Source organism: Stegostoma tigrinum, chromosome 23 (genome assembly GCF_030684315.1).
Source record: "Stegostoma tigrinum isolate sSteTig4 chromosome 23, sSteTig4.hap1, whole genome shotgun sequence".
Taxonomy (NCBI): Eukaryota; Metazoa; Chordata; class Chondrichthyes; order Orectolobiformes; family Stegostomatidae; genus Stegostoma; species Stegostoma tigrinum.
The window spans coordinates 8,903,662-8,927,581 of NC_081376.1; the positions used below are offsets into that span (position 1 = coordinate 8,903,662).

Genomic DNA, 23,920 nt, shown 5'->3' on the forward strand with positions numbered 1-23,920 from the left:
GCCAGGGCTCCCTGATTGGACCAGGTTAACAGCCCAATCACAGAACTCACACTCTGTGAGGTCCACCAGGCTGACCTTGTTGTAATCACTACAACTAGAAATAAGGGGTGAATAAAAAAGATACAAATTTTAAAAAAAGACAGACGTTATTTTTGTTCACAAATCTAACATGGAGGCTACCGGCGTTTGATGTTATTAGCCAAACTATTGCCTTCATGATCCTTATTTTTGCAGAATGTTGAGATTCTACAGTTCTGATTCCTTTGGATCATGATTAAATTCCAGCATTTGGTGAGAAAGAGTTGTCCTGCTTCCTTTTATCTGATTTGTAGCACCTTGAGTGAGCAAACATCTTTGTTTGCCTGAATAGAGAGAAGACGAGGGGATAGCTCTCTCACAGTGATCTTCAGAACATGCTAACACCCGAACCCAGGCTGATGCATGTGAGAACATGCAGTCCCATTAGCACTCTCCAGCAGAATTGAAACTAGCTGTTTAACTCCAATCCTTGTGTATTCCTTAGAGACAAATACATGAAATGTATCTACAGTTTGGGGCATTAATTCACAGGGGGTTGGGGTGCCTTACTGTTGAGCAGAAGTTTGCTAATTCCTTGTTACCTTCGTAGTTGCCAGAGATCACAGGGCAGTCATTTTTGAATGGCCTGTTTCAGTGTTTTGAAGGCCTGTACTTAAAGTTCCCTTTGTATCTGTGGGTGTGACATTCTCTCTCTCTCTCTCTCTCTCTCTCTCTCCAGCAGTTATATGTATATCTGTAACCATTTTGGACTGTACCAGCCCTCTTTTAAGATGGCACATTTTGGAATTAATTGTTTTTATAAAATACACAACTCACCAGAGATCTGACCTCTGGTCATGACAGAGGAGGTGAATTCCTATAATGCAGCACAAAATACATTCATAACATTGTGTGTTGAACCCAACAGTCTTAGTCTTGAGGAGTGGTTCAACAATTGGAGAGACAGAGATCCTGCACTGTGGGTAGTTATTGCCATTAAGTTACTGTTAATGTGTTTCCGCTGATTTCTTGAGTTTGCATTTAGTGGTGTGCTGGGGTTTGTTTTTGATCTTTTGAAATATTCCAAGCCAGCTTTGCCCAAATTGGCACATTTGAATCTAGATTTTTTATTTGTTTGTCAATGTAGCCCAATACACATACACAGGTGAGTCTGGATTTGTAAAATTGGAAATCATTCTCTTAGAACATAGAACATAGAAAAGTACAGCATAATATAGGCCCTTCGGCCCACGATGTTGTGCCGTGGAATAGTCCGAATCCAAAAATAAAATAACCTAACCTACATTCCCCTCAATTCACTGCTGTCCATGTGCATGTCCAGCAGTCGCTTAAATGTCACTAATGACTCCGCTTCCACGACTACCACTGGTAAACTATTCCATGCGCTCACAACTCTCTGGGTGAAGAACGTCCTTCTGACGTCTCCTCTATACCTTCCTCCTAACACCTTAAAACTACGACCCCTCGTGGCAGTCAATCCTGTCCTGGGGAAAAGTCTCTGGCTATCGACTCTATCCATGACTCTCATTACCTTGTACACCTCGATCAGGTCACCTCTCTTCCTCCTTCTCTCCAGAGAGAAAAGTCCGAGCTCAGTCAACCTCTCCTCATAAGACAAGCCCTCCAGTCCAGGCAGCATCCTGGTAAACCTCCTTTGCACCCTCTCCAAAGCCTCCACATCTTTCCTATAATAGGGCAACCAGAACTGGACACAATATTCCAAGTGTGGTCTCACCAGGGTTTTGTAGAGCTGCAACATAACCTCGCGGCTCTTAAACTCGATCCCCCTGTTAATGAAAGCCAAAACACCATATGCTTTCTTAACAACCTTATCCACCTGGGTGGCAACTTTGAGGGAGCTATGCACTTGAACACCAAGATCCCGCTGTTCCTCCACACTGCCAATAATCCTGCCTTTAATCCTATATTCAACATTTAAGTTCGACCTTCCAAAATGCATCACTTCACATTTATCCAAGTTGAACTCCATCTGCCATTTCTCAGCCCAGCTCTGCATTCTGTCAATGTCTCGCTGAAGCCTGCAATAGCCCTTGATACTATCAACGGCACCTCCAGCCTTTGTGTCATCTGCAAACATACTAACCCACCCCTCAACCTCCTCATCCAAGTCATTTATAAAAACTACAAAGAGCAGAGGCCTGCGGGACATCACTCAGCATTGACCTCCAGGCAGAATACTTACCATCTACAACCACTCTCTGCCTCCTGTCAGCCAACCAATTCTGAATCCAGACAGCCAAATCACCCTGTATCCCATAGCTCCTGACTTTATGAATGAGCCTGCTGTGGGGAACCTTATCAAATGCCTTGCTGAAGTCCATGTACACCACATCCACTGCTCGACCCTCGTCAACCTGTCTCATGACTTCCTCAAAGATCTCAATAAGATTTGTAAGGCATGACCTGCCCTTCACAAAGCCATGCTGACTCCCTTTAATCATGCTATGCTTTTCCAAATAGTCATAAATCCTATCCCTCAGAATTCTTCCCAAAACCTTGCTGACTACAGACATAAGACTGACTGGTCTGTAATTTCCAGGGATTTCCCTATTCCCTTTCTTGAAAAGAGGAACAACATTTGCCTCCCTCCAATCTTCTGGTACGAATCCCGTGGAGAATGAGGAAGCAAAGATCTTCTCCAGCGGCTTAGCAACCTCTTTTCTCGCTTCCCAGAGCAACCTAGGATAAATCTCTTCTGGCCCTGGGGACTTATCAATCTTAATGTTTGCCAAAATTTCCAGCACATCAACTTCCTCAATCTTGATCTGTTCCAGCCTGTTTTCCTGCTCCTCAAAGTTCTCATTCACAACGAGGTCCCTTTCCTTCGTGAAAACTGAAGCAAAAAACTCATTTAGGGCTTCCCCTATCTGCTTAGACTCCACGCACAAGTTCCCTATGCTATCGCTGATCGGCCCTACCTTCTCCCTGATCATTCTCTTATTCCTCACGTATAAGTAAAATGCCTGCGGGTTCTCCCTAATCCTTCCTGCCGAGCCTTTTTCGTGCCCCCTCCTGGCCCTTCTCAGTCCACTTCTGAGCTCCTTCCGAGCAAACCTGTAATCCTCTAAAGCTGTGCTAGACCCTTGCTTCCTCCACCGTACGTACGCTGCCTTTTTCTTTTTGACAAGAAGCACCTCTGTACCCGTCATCCAAGGCTCCTTAATCTTACCCCTTCTTACCTGTCTCAGAGGAACAAATTTATACATCACTCGCAACAACTGCTCCTTAAACAGCCTCCACATGTCTGCTGTGCCCTTTCTGTGGAGCAATTGCTCTAAATCTGTACTTCCCAACTCCTGTCTGATTACTTCTTCTTATGGCTTATCGCTTTTCTTTATACATTCATGGGATGAGGGCATCACTGGCCAGGCCAACATTTATTGCCCATCCCTAATAGTCCATAGGTCAGCTAAGAATCGATCACATTGCTCTGGGTCTGGAGTCATGTGTGGGCCAGACCAGGTAGGATGGCAGTTTCCTTCCCTAAAGGACATTGGTGAACCAGATGTATTTTACCAACAATCAACAGTGGGTTTATGGTCATCATTAGACTCTTAATTGCAAATTTTCATTGAATTCACATTCCCCCATCTGCCGTGGTAGGATTCAAATCCAGGTCCCAACTACATCTCTGGGTTAACGGTCCAGCAAGAATACCACTGTCGTTTCCCCTATGTGTCCACCACATTGACTCCCTCTCCTGATTTCACTCTAACTGTCTGCCTTCACAGCATAAATAATTCTCGCAGGAAAACGTACAAATGGCTGATTTTCCTTTGCCCCACATCTGTTCAGTTGGGTGGAGAGTGAATTGAAGCAGAAACGTACCACACTGCGCACAACTCTTATTCCTTGGGCACTGTGGTGTCTGAAACCCAGTAAAATGCTTGCATTATTGTGTGTCTTCTCCATTTCTTTAACCCACTTTATGCCACTTTTGGTCACTATGTACCAGGAATGATTCATAATTATGTAAAGAGGTGAACAAAGATTTCTTCTGAACCCTGGAAAAACCTTTTCATCATGGAGTCTGGCTAGATCAGGGATGGGTTGGAGAAGGACACCGTTGAGTCACTATTCCAAAAAAAAGCCTGACGTTTATACTGTAACAGCACACAATGTCCCGCCACCCAATTGTTCTGAACTGGTGATTTGACCCAGTGCTCAGCGAACAAGCCCAATCAGCTGAACCAATGGATTCAGCCAGATTTAATGTGAGCATGATAGTAAGCTCGTGGATGACACAAAAGTTGGCCAGGTGTTTGATAGTGAGGAAGAAGTTCTTGGGTTATAGGAAAATACAAACCCATTGGTCTGATAGGCAGATCAATGGCTGATGTCATTGAACCCAGATAAGTGTGAAGTGGAGCACTTTAGAAGATGCAACAAGACAAGAGAGTACTCAAAGAATGGCAGGACACTAGGAAGCTCAGAAGGATCTTAGGATGTTGGTCCGCAGATCCTTGAAGGTGGCAGGACAGATTAATGGGATGGGTACAAAGGTGTACGGGACACGCCTTTATCCTCTATAGCATAGATTATAAGAGCAGGGAGGGTGTGTTGGAGCTGTCAGGATTTTAGCCTTTAACTAGAGTATTGTGTGCAATTATAGTCATTGCACTATAGGAAGGATGTGATAGCATTGAGGCATATAAAGAGACTCACCAGGGTGTTCCCTGGGATGGGGCAGTTTAACGATGAAGAGAGACTCTATAAAGCTTTGGGTTGTTTTCTTTCAAGCAGAGAAGGCTGAGGGAAACATGATAGAGGTGTATAAGATTGTGAGGCGTATGTACAGGGTGGATAGAAAGTGACTGTTCCCCTCAGTTGCAGGGTCAGTAACAAGGAGGCATCATTTTTGGGTGAAAGATAAGAGGGGATTTGAGGAAAAACCTTTTCACTCAGATGGGTGGCGTTCTGAAATGCAGTGCCTGGGAGTATGGTTGAGGTAGGAAACCTTTATGTAGGTGAGCACTTAAAATATCATAACATTCATGGCTAGGGAAGTGCTGGGAAGTGGGACTAGTATATGTTGTGCTACATGTAATCCCACTGTACTGTTCTGTGTTTGTAAAATCTTCCTAACTGTCCTGTTTTGCCACCGTACCTTGATTATTTGTGTTTATTTCTCTGCCTTAATTAGTTTGTTACTTTTGTTAGTTCCTCGACTCTGATACCAACTCATGCAGTTCCAGCCACTTGGTTTGTCTCTCATGCCATCTTACTTTTGATTATTTGTAATAATCTCTCTGCCTTAATTAATCGGTTCTTAGGCCATCCCTGCACTTGTTATTCAAGCTATTGACACTTTATTCACATTGTTTGTATTAATCTGTTACACTCTGCTCACACTATTTGTACTTATCTGTCACACTCTTCATTACCTGGTATTGCCTTGCCATTGTCTCCCTGTCTACATATGCTGTCCCTGTGCGCTTCCTTCCACTTCACCTGACAAAGGAGCAGTGCTATGAAAGCTTCTGATTTTGAATCAGCCTGTTGGACCGTAACCTGGTGTCATGTGACTTCTGGCTCTGTCCACTCCAGCCCAACGCCAGCACCTCCACATCATGAATATATTCAAGAAAGGGATGGATGCATTTTTATATTTTAAGGACATCAAGGTGTATGGGGAGAAGTTGAGGTGATGGCATTGACATAGAGGATCAGCCATGATCTTATTGAATGGTGAAGCAGGCTTTGAGGGCTGAATGGCCTGCTATTGCTCCTAGTTTTTATGTTTCAATGTGCTGACATGTTTGGTGCTCCTGCAGTCCCTTTTGCCAACTTTCTGTTCCCTCTACAACAACAACAACAAAAACAAAGTTGCTGGAAAAGCTCAGCAGGTCTGGCTGCATCTGTGAAGGAAAAAACAAAGTTAACGTTTCGGGTCCAGTTCTGAGGACTTTGTTTTTGTTCTTGATTTACAGCATCTGCAGTTCTTTTGGTTTTTATTCTGTTCCCTCTAATCTGGGGTGTAAAAATCTTTCTATCTGTAATTGATTTATCCCAGTTGAGTCCTCAAGGCTATCATTATTTTTACAGTATCAAAGCTCTACAGCGCAGAAAAAGTCCCTTTTGCCCATCACATCCATACTGGTCAACAAAAAACAACCACCTATTCTGATCCCATTTTCCAGCATTTCCTCCATAGCCGTATATGCCTTGGCATATAAATACACATCTAAACACTTCTTCAATGTTATGAGAGTCTCTGCCTCTACCACCCTTACAGGCTAGTGAGTTTTGAGAAGATTTGGAGCTCAGGTTGAGGTTCTGGATATAAGTTTGCTCGCTGAGCTGGAAGGTTATTTTTCAGACGTTTCGTCACCATTCTAGGTAACATCATCAGTGAGCCTCCGGTGAAGCGCTGGTGTTATGTCCCGCTTTCTATTTATCTGTTTAGGTTTCCTTGGGTTGGTGATGTCATGTCCTGCATTGGTGATGTCATTTCCTGTTCTTTTTCTCAGCGGGTGGTAGATGGGCTCCAAATCAATGTGTTTGTTGATGGAGTTCCGGTTGGAATGCCATGCTTCTAGGAATTCTTGTGTCTGTCTTTGCTTGGCTTGTCCTAGGATGGATGTGTTGTCCCAATCAAAGTGGTGTCCTTCCTTATCTGTATGTAAGGATACGAGTGATAGTGGGTCATGTCGTTTTGTGGCTAGTTGATGTTCATGTATCCTGGTGGCTAGCTTCCTGCCTATTTGTCCAATGTAGTGTTTGTCTTATAAGAACCTTATGGACCTTAGTTATTATACTGAGACTAATTATTGTGTGATCATTATTTTCCAACGATCCCCTTGTTTTCAGTTGCCAATTCACTCTGTAAACTCCCTTTCAGCTGCTGGTTCCATTAACACTGGGAGCATAACCACATAAATGCAGCCAAATGGCAGCAAAGTTGCCGACTGTGATTCTAACTTCCTTGGAGGGTTCATCGTGTGACTTGGCCAGAGCTGCAGCCATTGGATAACCAACATATCCCTCCTTGTGGCCCACTGTTTTCCTACACCACCAGGAAAGCGAAAAGTACCCATGACCCAATTGGATGATGCTTGTCTGTCAGCCAAGCAACTTTTTCTTCCTCCATTTGCAGTATTTTTATAACCGGTTAAGAAACAAACTCCTCAAAGGAAATAATTGAACTTCTTTTTGTCCTTAAATATGCCTGATTTTCCTTCAGGATTGCACAGAAGTGTCCTCAACATTGAGGCCCCAGGCCAGTTCTGGAGGGTTGGTCATGCTAACTTGTGATGGGTGAGAGATGGATGGCAATTGTTAGACATTCCCCCCTCCCTGACCCTGTTCTGTTCCAAAAATCTGGCAAATGCACCAAAGCACTAGTTGATGGAAGGAAGAAATGGGAAGAGAATGATTGGTGTCCTTTCAGTTGATGAGGTATTGATGACGCTGAGAGAGAAGAGAATAGAAGGGGCAGGGAAGATAAAATATCCAGAACACGAGAGGTGATCAGAGGTGGGATGAATGGGATGAGGCACAACATTAAATTGTTTAGGAGCTTGACAGGGTAAATGATGCCGCAATGTTTCCCCTCATGGGAGAGTCTCGGACCAGAGGGCATAATCTCAGAATAAAGACATGCCTATTTAAGACGGAGATGAGGGGATATTTCTTCTTTCAGAGGGTTGAGAGTCTTTGGAGCTCCTTACTACAGAGAGCATTGGGGATAGACCCCTTGTGTATATTTAAGGCTGAGATAGATAAATGCTTAGTCTCCTGTATGGTTCTGAGTCGTGGACTGTCTAAAGCAGACACCTCAAGGTGCTGGAGCCGTACAAGCAACACTGCCTGTGCAAGACCCTGCGAATTCACTGGGAGGGAAGTTGTACGAACACCAACATCCTCAACCCAGGCCAGCGCTGAGGCACGGACCACCTTGATCGGCTACAATGAGCTGGGCTTGACCGGCACGAGAGTCCCCAAACAGGTGCTCCACTCCCAGCTCTGAAATGCCAGGGAAGCCCCAGGTGGACAGAGGAAGTTCTTCAGTGGTACCCTCAAGGCCTCACTAGTGAAGTGCGGCATTCCACGGATACCTGGGAATCACTGGCCTAAGGCCACCCAATGAGGAGGAGGAGCATCCGGGAAGGCGTTGAGCACCTCGAGGCTTACCATCGGGAAAATAGTGGAAGCCGGGGGAAAAGAGCGAAAAGCGGCCACACCAAAGCCCCACCCACCCCCTTGCCATGACCACCCTCTGCCCCAAGTGCGACAGAGCCTGCGATAATTGCATCGGTTTGTACAGCCAACTACAGACTCACCCTGAGAGCCATCCTCATCTGTAAGGGATCACCGATGATGATGAGATAAATTCTTGATCAGTCAGGGAATCAAGGGTTATGGGGAAATGCAGGAAAGTGGATATGTGGAATGTTAGATTGGCGGAGCAAGCTCAAGGGGTAGAATGGCCTACTCCAGTTCCAATTTCTTGTCTTATGAACCCATGACAGATTGAGCGGTGTGTGTTCTGCGTAACAAAATAGAATCATACGGACATCCCCCATTTTAGCCTCAAGGTGACTTTGATCTGAGGCTTGGATATTTAGCCTCTTTCATCTTCAGACTCTCCCTACCTTTTTAATTTCTCAGTGTGTCCGAGATCTTGCTGCTGTGTGCGCTGCTATGTTTTGGAAATAGCTGAGGAGCCTTTGAAGCTACATCACAAACAGACAATGTACCATTTAACTACATATTTTACAAGGCCCTTGGGTTCCATCAAAATGCCTGTTGCGTTCGTTTTTTTTTTGGGCTGCCTTCGGCACTTTCAACCTTTCTTTTGGTTTAAACTGCAGGGCAAGCGACACAATTTGTTATTTCCAGATTATGTTGGTGGTTGCTGCCAAGATAAGTAACAAGGGAGTGAATTGAAGCAGAGAGATTGGGGTGGAAACTACCTAATTAATAGTCACCAACCAGGACCTTTTATCATTAAGATTGTTATGGATTCTTTTGTTGCTGGGAATGTTTTTTCCAGTCCCAGTGGGATGCCTTCATGTTTCACTATACTGCAGCTCAGCATAGAGCATGGATAGACATTATTCATTTCAGGCAATTGGTCAAAGAATACTTCACACACAGGGCCTTTCTTGAGGGGCTGCTCACATTGGCATTAGCTCAAAACAGGATGATTCTGGCAGTCACATTGATTGCTCAGCTCTTTTGCACACAGCACCCACTGTCGACGTACTACTGTGTAGCACAAACAGGCTATTTGGCCCACCCAGTCCTTACGAGTGCATGCGCTCCATCTGACTCTTCTTAGACTCAGCTTCATCTAATTCTCTCAGTGTGCCTTCCTGTTCTTTTTTTTCTCTCTCTCTTTTCGCATTCCTTTAAATGCATCCTAGCCAATGGATCCAATCATTTCATGTGGTAGTGTTTCCACCACCATCAGCAGCTGTTAGTTGCATTTGTATGGTTGCTATTATCGTGGATGATAGATTAAAATAAGCGCCAGGGTGAGTAATGCATGGTGTTAGTGAACTGTAGTCCTCATCTGTAGAGTGAAGGCCTGTGTTCCCTTTGTGGAAAGTAAATTTGGCGCCGATTATTTTCAGTTGTCTTTTAGAGGGATGTGCCTGTTACTGACCAAACTAACGTCTATTTTCGATCCTGGCAGGTTTACGTGTGTACATATGTGTGTGTGTCTGTACGTGTGTATGTGTGTGTGTGTACATGTATGTGTGTACGTGTGTATGTATGTGTATGTGTGTATGTATGTGTACGTGTGTGTGTACGTGTATGTGTGTGATAGTGTGTGTATGTGTACATGTGTGAGAGTGTATGTACATGTTCGTGTGAGAGTGTGTGTGTGTGTCTGTGTGTGTATATATGTGTTTGTGAGTATATGTGTTTGTGTATATATGTGTTTGCGTTTGTGTGGGGTGTGTGTGTGTGTGTGTGTGTGTGTGTGTGTGTGTGTGTGTACACTTCAGGCAACAATGAAGTAGGTAATGTAGTTCCAAGTGAGGATGGTGTGTGACTTGAAGGTGAGAGGTAATGTAGTTCCAAGTGAGGATGGTGTGTGACTTGAAGGTGAGAGGTAATGTAGTTCCAAGTGAGAATGGTGTGTGACTTGAAGGTGAGCATGGAGGTGTTGGTGTTCTGTATCCCTCACCCCTCTGGATGGTAGAGGCTGTGGGTTTCAAAGAAGCTGCCTTGATGAATTACTGCAGTGTGCCTTGTAGATAGTACACACTGCTGCCACTGTGTTGGTTGTAAAGGAAGTGGCGGATGTGCTGCTAATCAAGTGGGCTACATTGGCCCGGATATGCCAAGCTTCTTGAATGTTATGGGAACTGCACCCATCCAGGCAAGTGGACAGTATTCCATCACACTCCTTTGTGCCTTGCAGCTGGTTAACAGGCTGACCTGCTCTTGTAGCTGCCAGTTCAGTTTCTTGCCAATGGTAACACCCAGGATGGTGATAGTGGGGGATTCAGTGATGGTAACACCATCAAATGCCACGGTGTGATAGTTGGATTCTCTGTTGTTGGAGATGGTCAATGCCTGGTATTTGTCTGACACAAATGCTACTTGACATTTGTCAGCATAATTGTGGATACTGTCCAGGTCCTGCTGCATTTGGACTCGGGCTGTTGCAGTATCTGAGGAACTGCCATCGAATAGGGAAAGAAGAATTGAATGCTCCTTCTGGCAACTGTGTCAAGTGGCTTTGGGTGGACACTGAGTTATGGTCCCATCCATTCACTTGGCCAAGCATTTATGCATCAGAAAATTAGCACGGACAGCAATGACTTGAGTGAACATTTTGTGAGCATTTGCTAGATTTCAACAAGATTTCTGACACTGACCCACTCCCAGTCATGCAATTTATCTACAAGCTAAGAAAGGCTTGGAAATGGGAGCCATGCACATGATATGGTCTGACTAACTGTGCATGGTGTGGCAAGGGGCAGATCATCTACAGGGATAGTGATTTAAGCTGCTGGCAGTTTGTAAAGTAGTTTGGAAATCAGTTTAGAAATAGACAGTCTAAATTGGGTGTGTGTGTGTTAGCAGGAGTGTGGATTCTAACGTGTATGTACAGGTTAAGCAATGTACAAGTGATTTGTACTGCATCTTCACAATCCCTAAAACCTGCAAAGCAGTATCCAACAAGCACTTTAGATGTGTAGTCGCTGTTGCCAGGAATTGAAACAGCCATTCTGTGCACAGCAAGATCCCAGATACAGCAATCGGATAAACTGTGAGAGCAAGCAGATAATTTGTAATTTATGTTGTGAAATAAGATGGGCTACAGTGAACCCTTGTTGTTCAAATAGTGCCATTGCAAAGGACAAATGGGATCTCCTTTTGTTGCCTCCTCCAACAAGCCCCAGTTCCAACACCCAGGTGATAGCCAAGACTACAATGTGTTCAAGTTTTTAAAGTTAAGGCCATCCCTCTGACTCAATGAAGGAGCTGTAGTGAACTGATGCTGATGCTTTGAATATTTTGAGTTGAGAGTCTCATCTGCATAAAAATGGTGTGTAAACCTTAGACCAATGCAACGTATTGAGCAGGGAAAAATGAAGTAAACAGTGAACGTAAAATAATCTTGGCAAAACATTCAGGAAAGCTATTATTTACAGACAGTTTACCAATATAAAAGAGCATCAGTCTGGTAAAGAAAGCTAAACAGGGGTTCTTGGTTTGTATAACTAGAGAATACAGTGCAAATTCCACAACATGATGACATGTACCTAGCACTGGTGTGGCATAAACTGTGTACGATTTGTTGTATAAGGTGTGATCCTAAAAGGTTAGTGGTTATTACCTACTGATGCTGCACACAATCGAAATGGAGTCATGGAGTTCTATTTGAGCTTTTGGAGGGAGCCAGTGCATATGTGCTGTCTCTCTGAGGTTTTACTGATTGTGCCTAACTATGCATTGTAGTACTTGATGCTATGATATATTAAACTTCCTTGTTATCGAAGAGAAATGTCTCTTGTGTAGCTACCCTATAGCTACAGTGTATCCTCTGCCACTAATCATTGCATAGACCCAAGACAAAGCAAAGATAAGGCACGGTGGCTCAGTGGTTAGCACTGCAGCCTCACAGCACCAGGGACCCAGGTTCAATTCCACCCTTGGGCGACAGTCTGTGCAGAGTTTGCACATTCTCCCTGTGTCTGCATGGGTTCCCTCTGGGAGCTCCTGTTTCCTCTCACAGTCCAAAAATGTGCAGATTAGGTGGATTGGCTAAACTAAATTGCCCTGTAGTGTTCAGGGGTCTGTAGATTAGGTGGGTTATAGGGGGATGGGTCTGGGTGGGATGCTCCAACGGTCCGTGTGGACTTGTTGGGCCGAAGGGCCTGTTTCCACACTGTAGGTATTCAATGATTCATAAAGGATGATTGGTGGTAGCGAGTTATCGCAAACAACTCTTACCCAGTACCACACACTGGTAAAGATGGCAAATGCCACAAGGAGCCAGGAGTGACCATAGGGGGAAATACCACATAGATCTTGCCACCACACTGTACCAAAGCTTTATATAGAAGCAAGGAGCAGGAGTAGGACCTTCAAGTCTTCTCTGCTGTTCAGTGTGACCATGGCTGATCCACTCCATTCTCCACGCCATTCTCCCTATATCACTGGCTGAGGAGGTTACTGAGGCAGTATGGAAAAGGAACAGCTAAGCACACATTTCATTAATGGAGTTTGATTCATAAGGAGAGGTTTAAGAGTGTCAGATTGTCTAGGTAAGCAGGGTAGACTGGAGAGATATCATTCAAGACTCTGCACTGCTGACATACATTGAATGCTAATACATATCATAGAGCTTGTGCAAATTCGATGACCATAAGAAATAGGAACAGGAGTAGGCCAAGCAGCCCCTTGAGCCTGATCTGCCATTCAATAGCACCATGTCTGATCTGACTCTCCTCGCATCAACTCTCCTGGCTTTTCCCTCAAACGTTGACTTCCCTCCTGGTCAGGAATCTTAGCCTTGTAGCTATTACTGGCAGAGGACACACTGTCACTGTAGAGTGACTACACAAGACACATTATTCGTGGATCAAAAAGTGTCTTATTGTGCGACAGCAGTAAGTATAACAAAGAGATCAAGCTTAGCAGTGAGAAGGAGCACAGGCACTCGCCACAGTGAATGTGTGAAGTGGCCAGTGCCGGGAAGCAAATAGTGTGGAATAATTGGAAGAAAAAGAGGGTAAGATTCTGAAAGCTTTTGGATTTGGGGATCAGGCTCCTTCCTGGGTTATAGGTTGAGCTCTGAAACGTGAGGTTATTAAATATGAGCTCATTGAGAGAATTGAAGCGGTGTACCAGCTCACCCTTAACGAGACACAGGAAGGTCGATTCCCAGTAGCGGAACAAAAACTGCCTATTGTAAAAGACAAGTTTTTTTTTAAAAAAATGACTTCATTTTCCTCTTCATGCGCAATAAGCAGATAAAATACTGTTCCTAACTATAACAGAAAACATCTCTGAATGTGATGTATTGGAACTATAGTACATGAAACAGAATGTAAAATGCCTCCGGGAGATGGAGTTATCCATTAACCTTTATTTTTTATGGGCCAGCATGATGACATTGAGCAGGATTTATAGAGACAGTCCAAATGAAATCTTCCTGGCTGAAAACTTCCAGAGTCCACGCTCCTTCTTGTATCAGATGCTGTCAGCAAAGTAACTGATTGTGACAATTCTGTGATTTACCAAGCTAAACCACAGTATGGAAGTACAGAGCAAAGATTTCTGAAGCGTTAGGCCAGGGAGAGTTGGTATTCTGTGAGGAGAGCTTTATAGGCAAGAGGATGGAAGGAGCACATATTGCAGCAGAAAAATGAGCTACAAGTGAAAGTATCCATCTAATGATTTTCTGACTGAAAAATGTAACGTGTAGCCCACAGAATCATGTATTACTCAATAACTGTGAAGACTTGTCTTGCTGTTTCCATACCTTCTCACTGGAAGTTAATTGGGATCCATAAATATTTGCGATGAGGCTGTTTTTCAATGGAAATTAAGTACGGGGCACTCCTGTTAATATCACCTTCGTAAGCGACAGTAAGAATTTCTTTCCCTTTTAGTAATTAACCAGATGAGGGCATCACTGGCTACGCAGCATTTATTACCCATCCCTAATTGCCCAGAGTCAACCACATTGCTGTGGGTCTGGAGTCACATGTAGGCCAGACCAGGTAAGGATGGAAGTTTCCTTCCCTAAAGGACATTAGTGAACCAGATGGTCTTTTCCCCCAATGATCGACAATGGATTCAAAGTCATCATTAGAGTCTTAATTCGGGATGTTTCATTGGATTCAAATTCCACCATCTGCTGAGGCAGGATTTGAACCCAGGTCCCCAGAATGTTATCTGGGTCTCTGGATTAACAGGTAATACTTCGAGGCCATTGCCTCGGCCTGGATGGAGCATGAATGTCTACTGGCAAGAGTTTCTCTCCAGTGTTGCTTTCTTTGGAGTGACCATTGCATCAAACCACCTTGTAATGCAACCGTGTGAAATAAAGCAGTCCGTTTTCTTGACAAGTACGGGTGTAATTTTGAGGATATTTTGTGCCTGCTTAGGGGAAGCTTTGAATCCTTGCAGACTGTCTAGGCTGCCAGGAAAATGCTGCTGGTGGTGTACTGGTGCTAAAGGAGAGAGCAGTGGCTGAGGTGGATGATATCAAAGTGAATTGGAGGAGTGGGACTGAAGCAAAATGGAAAATAATCAGGATGTAACAATAAAATAAATTGAATGGAGGCTGAAATCCAGTTACAGTGTTGGTTGTGTTCTGAGATTACTCTACATGAGGCAGTCAGAGCAGGTTGGTTCCGTTCCCTGATAGAATGATTCAAAGATAACAAGGTATGGAGCTGGATGAACACAGCAGGCCAAGCAGCATCTTAGGAGCACAAAAGCTGACGTTTCGGGCCTGGACCCTTCAAAAAACGCTTCAATTCTTTCTTCTGCTAAAGAAACAGTCCCATGATTTGTTGCAATCATCCCACACCTCAGCAAGGTGGTATTTATTCTCAGTGCATTAAGGCAGTGAATATTAACTAGTGAACCGTATTAGATCTATCTCTGCCCGATAATCCACGCACGCTGTCCAGCAGGAGAGAGAAGCCTGGCTAATTCTCATCTTCACAGCCTGAGGAAAGAGACCAATTATCCTGCTTCCCCTGTTCTCCCCAGTGTCACTGACTCGGTGGGGAGTATCACTCAAGGCGTTGCTGGCCTCTGGTTCACGAAGGTATCAAATGTGCACTGAAATCTTCTACATTTTTAAACACGGCCAGCGTTCGAGACCTGCGATTTAGCAGGTTGGCAAAAGAACTCAATGCTTCAACTCAACCGAGTACAATGAACATTTTGTCTGTCAAAAATAGCTGACAATCTGCCACGTTCTTCTATCTGTTTGGGTTATGTCAGCATGGGGGGACTAATATCCCAAATGCTGTTGAAATTTCTGAGTGACGCTGGCTAAACCAGGCATGATCTGCTGAGATGGTCGTCCTGAGAATAAGCAACATTGTAAATGGAAATTAATCTGAAGCCAGATCTTGGAGGTTTCAGCTGATGGGGCCATGAGTGTTTCCTTTGGCAGCTTGTCCTTTCATGGGATTGACCTTGGGAAGATTGTCCTCGTTGACACTTCGTCATGGAAACCAGTAGTCTTTAGTAGTTTGTGTGGATGGCTTCCTCGTGTTTTGTCATTGCTGGCAGGCGCTAGATGCTTGTGTCTGTCCAATCCCAGTGGTCCATTCCACATTTTCCAGAACATGTTAGAAATGATGCAGGAAATCTTGTTCCATCCGAAAGATTATGGAACATTGGGAAAAATTGGAATCTTTCGCCAAGCTTACCCTAGTATGTGGATGATGTGATCTGACTTTGTGAGGGTTGGTCATCAATTTATTTGCCATCACCTTTTTATTTGTTATGTTAGAATTAGAATTAGTTTTATTGTCACACGTACTCAAATGAAATGTTTCTCAGTTGCCACGTTGATACAAAGGTACCTAGGTATTATTGATAATGGGAACTGCAGATGCTGCAGAATCCAAGATAATAAGATGTGAGGCTGGATGAACACAGCAGGCCCAGCAGCATCTCAGGAGCACAAAAGCTGACGTTTCAGGCCTAGACCCTTCATCAGAGGGGGGGATGGGGTGAGGGTTCCCAAAACCAGCCCAGTTCGTCCCTTCCCCCCACTGCACCACACAACCAGCCCAGCTCTTCCCCTCCACCCACTGCATCCCAAAACCAGTCCAGCCTGTCTCTGCCTCCCTAACCTGTTCTTCCTCTCACCCATCCCTTCCTCCCACCCCAAGCCGCACCTCCATCTCCTACCTACTAACCTCATCCCACCTCCTTGACCTGTCCGACTTCCCTGGACTGACCTACCCCTCCTTACCTCCCCACCTATACCTTCCTCTCCACCTATCTTCTTTTCTCTCCATCTTTGGTCCACCTTCCCCTCTCTCCCTATTTATTCCAGAACCCTCACTCCATCCCCCTCTCTGATGAAGGGTCTAGGCCTGAAACGTCAGCTTTTGTGCTCCTGAGATGCTGCTGGCCCTGCTGTGTTCATCCAGCCTCAGATTTTATTACCTAGGTATTATCCTTAGTTACAGAATAGAGAAACGAAGAAAAAAAGTTACATTACAGCTATATATAGTATAACCATAGGTCAGAAAAACAAGAAGCAAAGTTAAAAAGACAAACAGCGCAGTGTTTCTCAGGGCCCTCCACAGTAGACCAGCACAGGGGGGCCCCTCCACATAGTCAGACCTCTGGCTATTGATACAATCTGCACTGTCCCTGCTCCGGACTGCTGGCCACTGGTGTTCCCACTTCACATTTCCAGCAGGAGATTCTCATCACGGCTCCCACAGAAATGCAGTTTCTCCCCGAAATACACTTTCACAGCTCCTGACCAGCTCCCGCCTACATCAGGAAAACGACAACGTGGCCTTTGGAAAGTCTTAAGCATCTGTGGTAAACACCAGTCCATGCTATTCCACCTCCCTGGTGAGGTAGTAGCTTAATGTCAATGGTTAATAAAGAACTGACGTAGTTTACAACCCGAGGTCAGTATTAACCACTTCGTTGCTTCAAATTGAAAGGTAATTTTCCACGAACACATGAGCACTGTGCCAAAAAGATAAAAACTTTCGCTTTTGAAATTTGCAATTGTAAGACCCCCTGGAAGAAGGGAAGTGTGTGTGTGTGTGTGTGTGTGTGTGTGTGTGTGTGTACGTCCATGTGTGTGTGTGCGCGCTGCTGGGTTTCCTGATTCACTTGGAGGGAGTGACTAGAGTCAGGGGAATGGAAATGATTAGGTGCCTTGAAACATTGTGCCAGATAGGAAGCGAGTTCAATTCCATCTCTGTTGCGGAAAATGTCAGCAATCGCTGTGTGCAAGCAATGACACTTTGAAATAGGGATTTATATGCCTTTTCCACATTGGAATACCAAAACGCATTCTGACAGAATATGAAGTGCTCATCTTCTCCAAGCTGCTGAATCCCTAACTGCACTCAAATCCACAAGGACACATCATCCTGAAGGGGAGGGAAGATTGGAAGGGTGACCCTTCATGACACTGCTGTTCAGTGGTTTGAAGATTTCATGGTGTCCTCTCACCAGTCATTAAAAATATACTTGGGATCAGCAAACAAGAAATTACTAAGTTCTTGTTTCTTGATAGATCCTGATAGAGAGGGTGGGGTAGAAGGTATTGGAACGCAAGGCCCATTCATTCCACAACTCCCTCGACAGCTCTACACTCCCCACCAGTTTCTCCGCCACACCTGGTACCTTTCCTTACAACCCAAAGTGGTGCAACACCTGCCCCTACACCTTCCCTCTCCCCGCCGTCCAAGGCCCCAAACAATCCTTCCAGATCTGGCAGAGATTCACCTAAACTTCATCCAACCTGACCAATTGTATCCATTGCTTCGGATGTGGTCTCCTATATATCAAGGAGACCAAATGCAGATTCAGGGTCGAGCTCGCAGAGCATCTGCACTCTGCATGCAACAACCAACACGACCTTCCGGTTGCCATCCACTTTAATTCCCCCTCTCACTCCCCTGACGACATATCCATCCTTGGCCACCTCCACTGTCAAAGTGAAGCCAAATGTAAACTGGAGGAACGGCACCTGATATTTCACCATAGGAGCTTACAGCCCAATGGCCTCAATATTGACTTCACCAGCTTCAAACTCCCTCCAGCCCCCACCTCAACCCATGTCCAGCCCTCCCCATTCCTCTGTCGTGCCTCCCTGACCTAACACAATCTGTCCATCTTCCTACTCACCCACCCATCCACTCCACCCATCCCACTTACCAATTATAAGAACTCTACCTGCATTCACCTATCACCATCCCACCTAGCCTTTCCTCAGCACCAGCACCCTCCCCACCCCCACTGATGGGCATTTCAACTCCACTTCCCTGCACTCTCCCCATAGTCCTTAACTCCTTGTGAGATCAAGAATTTATCAATCTCCGCCTTGAAGACATCTAATGTCCCGGCCTCCACTGTGCTCCGTGGCAATGAATTCCACAGGCCCACCACTCTCTGGCTGAAGAGGTGTCTCCTCATTTCCGTTTTCCAAATGGCCCTGCTTCCACACTGTAGGAATCCTATAACTCTCTCTGTTGCACTGCTTCTATGTTGAGGCTGCTCTGAATTGTGCTCAGATGTTCTCACTCCAGTTCCCACAGTATTTTGTGAAAATTTGACTTGAAATATTTCCAGATAGGAGCATGTCAATCCAAGCACACAAAGATTAGAAATGCAAGTCAAATCCACAGCACACAGCAGGATGAAGAAGGTTGCCCTTTCCTTTATTTTAACCTGATGTAGCTGGCCCCCAGGCTTGTTTCGTCATCGGATCACAGACATGCCAGAAAATAGTTTGATGCTGTACGTGTTTTTTCTGAGCAGAGCAATGGCTTTTAGAAGTAAGCGATCTTCAGATGAATGCAAGGTTGTAAATGAGTGAATTGGACTTGGCCAGTGTATAGTTACCATTTTTATGGACCAGAGTAGACCCCTCAAAATATGTTTAAAAAGGTAGCCTAGACCCTAACTTTTTCTTATTTTTAAGGCAAATTAAGGTACTGTATTCCAGATGTAATTCGAACAGTCAACCTACTCAGCGTTAAGCAAAACACAACTTATTTAAATACTCTAGTTAAAAATTTGCCCAAAGAAAGAGGAATTTAGAGTAACTATTGGAAGACTTAACAGAATAATCAATACTGTAACTATTACTAATTAACTGTTCCAGTACAGTAACACCCCGTAAACACACCCTTGGTAAAAGACAATTTCAGAAAACAGATTGTCTCACATGCAGTTCTCCAATCCAGGAGGAAAGAACATCAAAAGGCAATTCTGAAAGGGAGAGAACTCCACCTCTCAGCTGTAACAAAGAGAGATGTGGCAGCTTTTCACAATCCCAGGAGCTTCTGCTGAAAGCTAAACTAAAGCTCTTGGTTCTGTGAGAGCTTGAGCACACTCATTCAGGCTGCTTCTATTGTTTCACCCTTTTATTTCAAAAAACTGCAAGGCTCACAAGCTGTTTACTCTCTTACAAACAGCTCCTCACCTCTTGTTCAATCCCTCTTTTAAAAAAAATATCAGGACAAAATAACCTCTTAAAGCAACTGTATTGTCACACCATCTCCATCCTGTGTTTAGTATTGAGCAGTGTTATCATCAGAATCAAATGGAGTAGTCCAAATTGGTGGTAGATGTTCCCAACAGTAGGAGTGCGAGGGTACGAGAGCCTTAAGGAGAGAAAACACAATACGAAGATTATGAATTGGTTTTTAAATCTTCCATTTTCTATTCATTTCTCAGAATCACCAGGTACTGTTGCAAACTCAGTGTGACACATTGCACTGTGCTTGTGTCATTGCTTAATTGTAATTAGTTTCTTTTCTTGTTCCACAGAAATCTGATGCCTCGCACACTGGAAGGCCAGATCACCATGGAGAAGACTCCAAGTTATTTTGTCACTAAGGAAGCCCCGAAGCGCATCTTTTCTATGTCGAAAGAGACCAAACTGATTGTGGTGGTCAGGAACCCTGTGACCAGAGCTATTTCGGACTACACACAAACGCTGTCCAAGAACCCGGGAGTGCCGAACTTTCAAATGCTGACATTCAAAAACATGAGCACGGGCCTCATTGACACATCGTGGAGTGCTATCCGCATTGGGATCTATGCCAAGCATCTGGAGAACTGGCTTCAGTACTTCCCCCTGTCCAAAATTCTCTTTGTAAGTGGGGAGAGGCTCGTGACCGATCCAGCTGGTGAGATGGGCCGCGTGCAGGACTTCTTGGGCCTTAAGAGAGTCATTACTGACAAACACTTCTATTTTAATGAAACCAAGGGCTTTCCTTGCCTGAAAAAGCCGGAGGGTAGCAGCCGGCCCCGTTGCCTCGGCAAATCTAAGGGAAGGACTCACCCCAAAATCGATGTGGACGTTGTTCTTCGGCTCAAAGACTTCTACAGGCCATTTAATCTGAAGTTCTACCAGATGACAGGCCATGACTTTGGCTGGGAGTAAGTCACCACTTCTCAAGCCCAACAATTAAACTGGCTTCCAAAGCAAGCGACCTTGTTGATTTTTAACTTGTCGCTGAGTGCAGAATTTGCCATAAAATCGAATCAATTTGCCTTTCTTTTTCGAGAGCATACATTGAACCTTTCAGACCAAGCCCTCATGCTGGATGTTTGAAAAAGAAAGATACAAAAATGGCAAATACAAACAAAGGAAATCTCTTAGGAATTAAAAGAAAAATCTGTAACTGCTCTCTGATTCCTGGATGGTATTGGGAACTAACCGAAAGACCTTTATCACTCCAGAAATGTCTGACACAAAGAGTAGTTGTCAGTGATTGTGACATTCAGAAAAAAAGCAGTAATGCTAGGCCTTTCCTGAAACAAACATTTCTGAAACCTCTATTTGCAGTCATGGTATTGTCCAAGGCAGGTGGCATTTATTATGAAGCATGTTGAATTAAATACTAACCCTGCCAAACAAACAGTCTTGAAGGTGTAGAGATCTGACTCTGAATTGCAGCACTGATTTACCATAATCAAACACTAAAATGTAAAAACTACATATCTCCTGGATTCACCATTTGCTTGGTGCTTTAGTAACTTCCTATCTATCTTTTTTTTCAATTTACGAGCTATCTACCTAATTAGTAGTGATTTTCTTTTTCTCTCCTGTTACAATCTGTTCGATGTTAAACATGTTTTGCATCCATGGTATTTTCCATTATGAGATCCTGGAAAAAGAGATTATGTTTAACATTACAGCGGACAATAAAAACATGTACACAGAATATGGATCATGCCCCTCTCTAGAACAAATTCACTGTTCAGGGTTGGACTGCCCAGACCCATTTATTAGCCACCCGTCCACTGGGATTGCTTCAATTGTAATTGTCTGGGATGGTTAGAGGTGGTATTTGAAATCCAAATTCACTGTAATTGTGCAATCTTAAACTTCTAGGAGGAGAGGAATCACACTTGATTTAAATTGACCCCATTTTAGTCACTACATTTGCAGCTAAGCTGTATATCTTATTCTTAAGCTCTTCTGACTATAGAATATTAAAGAGAAAATCACATCATTTTACTTTTTGCACTTGGCATTTCACATAGAGTCATGCATCTGGCCACATCGTTTGAAAGCTCATTGCTACAGATTGGCAAGCATTCAGAGATAGTCCATTGATGTCTGTTTGTTAGACTAGAGAAAGGCAGTTGCACACCATCAAATATGCTGAAAAAAGTGAATAGAGGTTTGAACACATTAATCCGAATTTAATTTGGTTTCCTGTGACCCGAGCAAGTACCAATGCTTGATCCAGCACTTCGGACAAGAGAACAAGCTGGGACTCTGAAAGACTAGCAGTTTAATTTTACTGCTTGCCACTGAGTAAAATCGCAGTGAGATTACACAAATTCATATTCCATATTATGATGAAGGTTTTTTTTCACAAGTATAGATTTGTATCTCTATTTATTCAATCACGGGCAAGTGGCTTCAACCTAACCTCCTCCTTTCCATAAAGGTAGAGAAAAGAATGCTTCATTAATTTGAATATTGTTGCCCTCTGTAGGCTGAGTCCAATTTAGTCCAGCGCTGAAACCCATTACAGTTACAGAAATTCCCCAAGAAGAGCAATTTCACTGAAATACAAGCTCGTCTTTCCTGACAGTTCTTTCTTGCTGTTTAGCAAACCTTCCCTGCTTTCTGAAAGAATGCAAAGCAGAGATGGACAGTGGATATGCCATTCGGGTTCAAGTTACCAATCTGCAGCAGGTTTAATCTGTCTTCACATTTTCATCTCGATCAGGTGTGAATAAAAGTCTACTTCATGGTATTACGTTTTCTCATCTTCAAAAACAAGTGCAGCCATTTGTAGATGGTTAACAAGTACCTTTCTTGTCGCTAATAAGTTAGCAACCCACATGATCTGGCCTCACGAACAATAACTTTGCCCCTCAATGCTACAGTTGCTGTAACTGCTTCGAGAAATGCATTTTATGGTTGAAACCTTTCACATGTTTCATCATGTCACAAGCCAATGGACAAAAGATACCAAACCGAAAAGTTCTGGCTTTCCTTTGTTGGTTTTATACTTTAAACTGTTAATTGATATTGATACAGTTTACTATTGTATTCATAATGTATGGTTAAGAGTAACTAATATAATTTTGTTCAACTAAAGTCCCTGTATGTTTTGCAACAAGCTTACTACTTACATTTTTGTGGATTTTCATTATTTTAGTACAGTTTACTTAACACTGTGCCTATATATATAGTAATTATTTCTGTTGGGCAGATAATTGAGGCTCTCAAGTCATTACTCACCACGATGTATAAGAAGTTATTCTAAGTAATATTTTCCCATTGTTATATATGGACTGAAGAAACTATTCTTGTCTTTATAAACAAAGCGTATTTTCTATCATTGGGTTTCTAAAGTGATAATTCCTTAAATTACCAGCCAGCGCTAACACAGCACAGTGTCTGATTTTCAATGTCATTCTGCAATTGGTTAACATTTTCTGGATAATGTGAATGTATGACAAATTATGCTGACAATCAGGTTTTGGTCACTTGGGTTCACTATGATGGGTGCTGGCATGTACTGGAAGCTTCATATGTTAATACACACGGCTCGGTTCACTGTAAACAGAGTGAACATGCACACACACTGTCTCAATTCAACAAAATAGGCGACAGCGAGCCACTAGTTCATCTTGCTTGGCAACACTTTAACCAATCAACCAACCTGCCTGGTTTAAAATTTGAAAAAGCCTGGCTGTTAACTGCCAATCAGCATTTAGATGTATCCTGCATGGTGATGACTCTACCAATCACAGCCTACTTCCTAACCAATCAGCATTCTCCTCTGGGGCTTTTGATTTTTTCCCCTTAAACTTGTATTCTTACAAAATATCCTGACGATTGCAAAACAAAAAATTTTGACAAAGTGTAATACTCACTAATACTCAAATTCTTTAATTTTCCAGTGTCAGGGTATGCTTTTCATAAAGAAGATATAGCTATATAACACTCAGAGAGAGCCTTTCTCAACTATCAGTAACTTTGGAGTAATTCTGTTGTTATTTTTACCAGATTGAGAAAATTTTGTGAATTTACAAAACATTTGCTTTTTGGATACTTTTATATATATAATGATATGCCTGTGTTGAAGTTATTACACACAGGCCCTTATTTTGTTCCTTTCTCAAACTACAGCTTTCCACTAAAATGGCTATTTGGTACAGTGTTTGAAATCGCTTCATTTACCCA

The 23,920-nt window shown here is 43.5% G+C and overlaps 1 protein-coding gene across 1 annotated transcript in view; it reads left to right on the plus strand.

Annotated features, from left to right (window-relative positions):
* LOC125462604 (heparan sulfate glucosamine 3-O-sulfotransferase 3A1-like) overlaps nucleotides 1-23,030 on the plus strand; it is a 189,059-nt gene extending 166,029 nt beyond the window's left edge. Inside the window, exon 2 of the mRNA XM_059653900.1 lies at nucleotides 20,032-23,030. Coding sequence (XP_059509883.1) covers nucleotides 20,032-20,650 — 619 coding nt within the window. The 3' untranslated portion in view covers nucleotides 20,651-23,030. The remainder of the gene's footprint in view (nucleotides 1-20,031) is intronic.
* The last annotated feature ends 890 nt before the right edge of the window (nucleotides 23,031-23,920 follow it).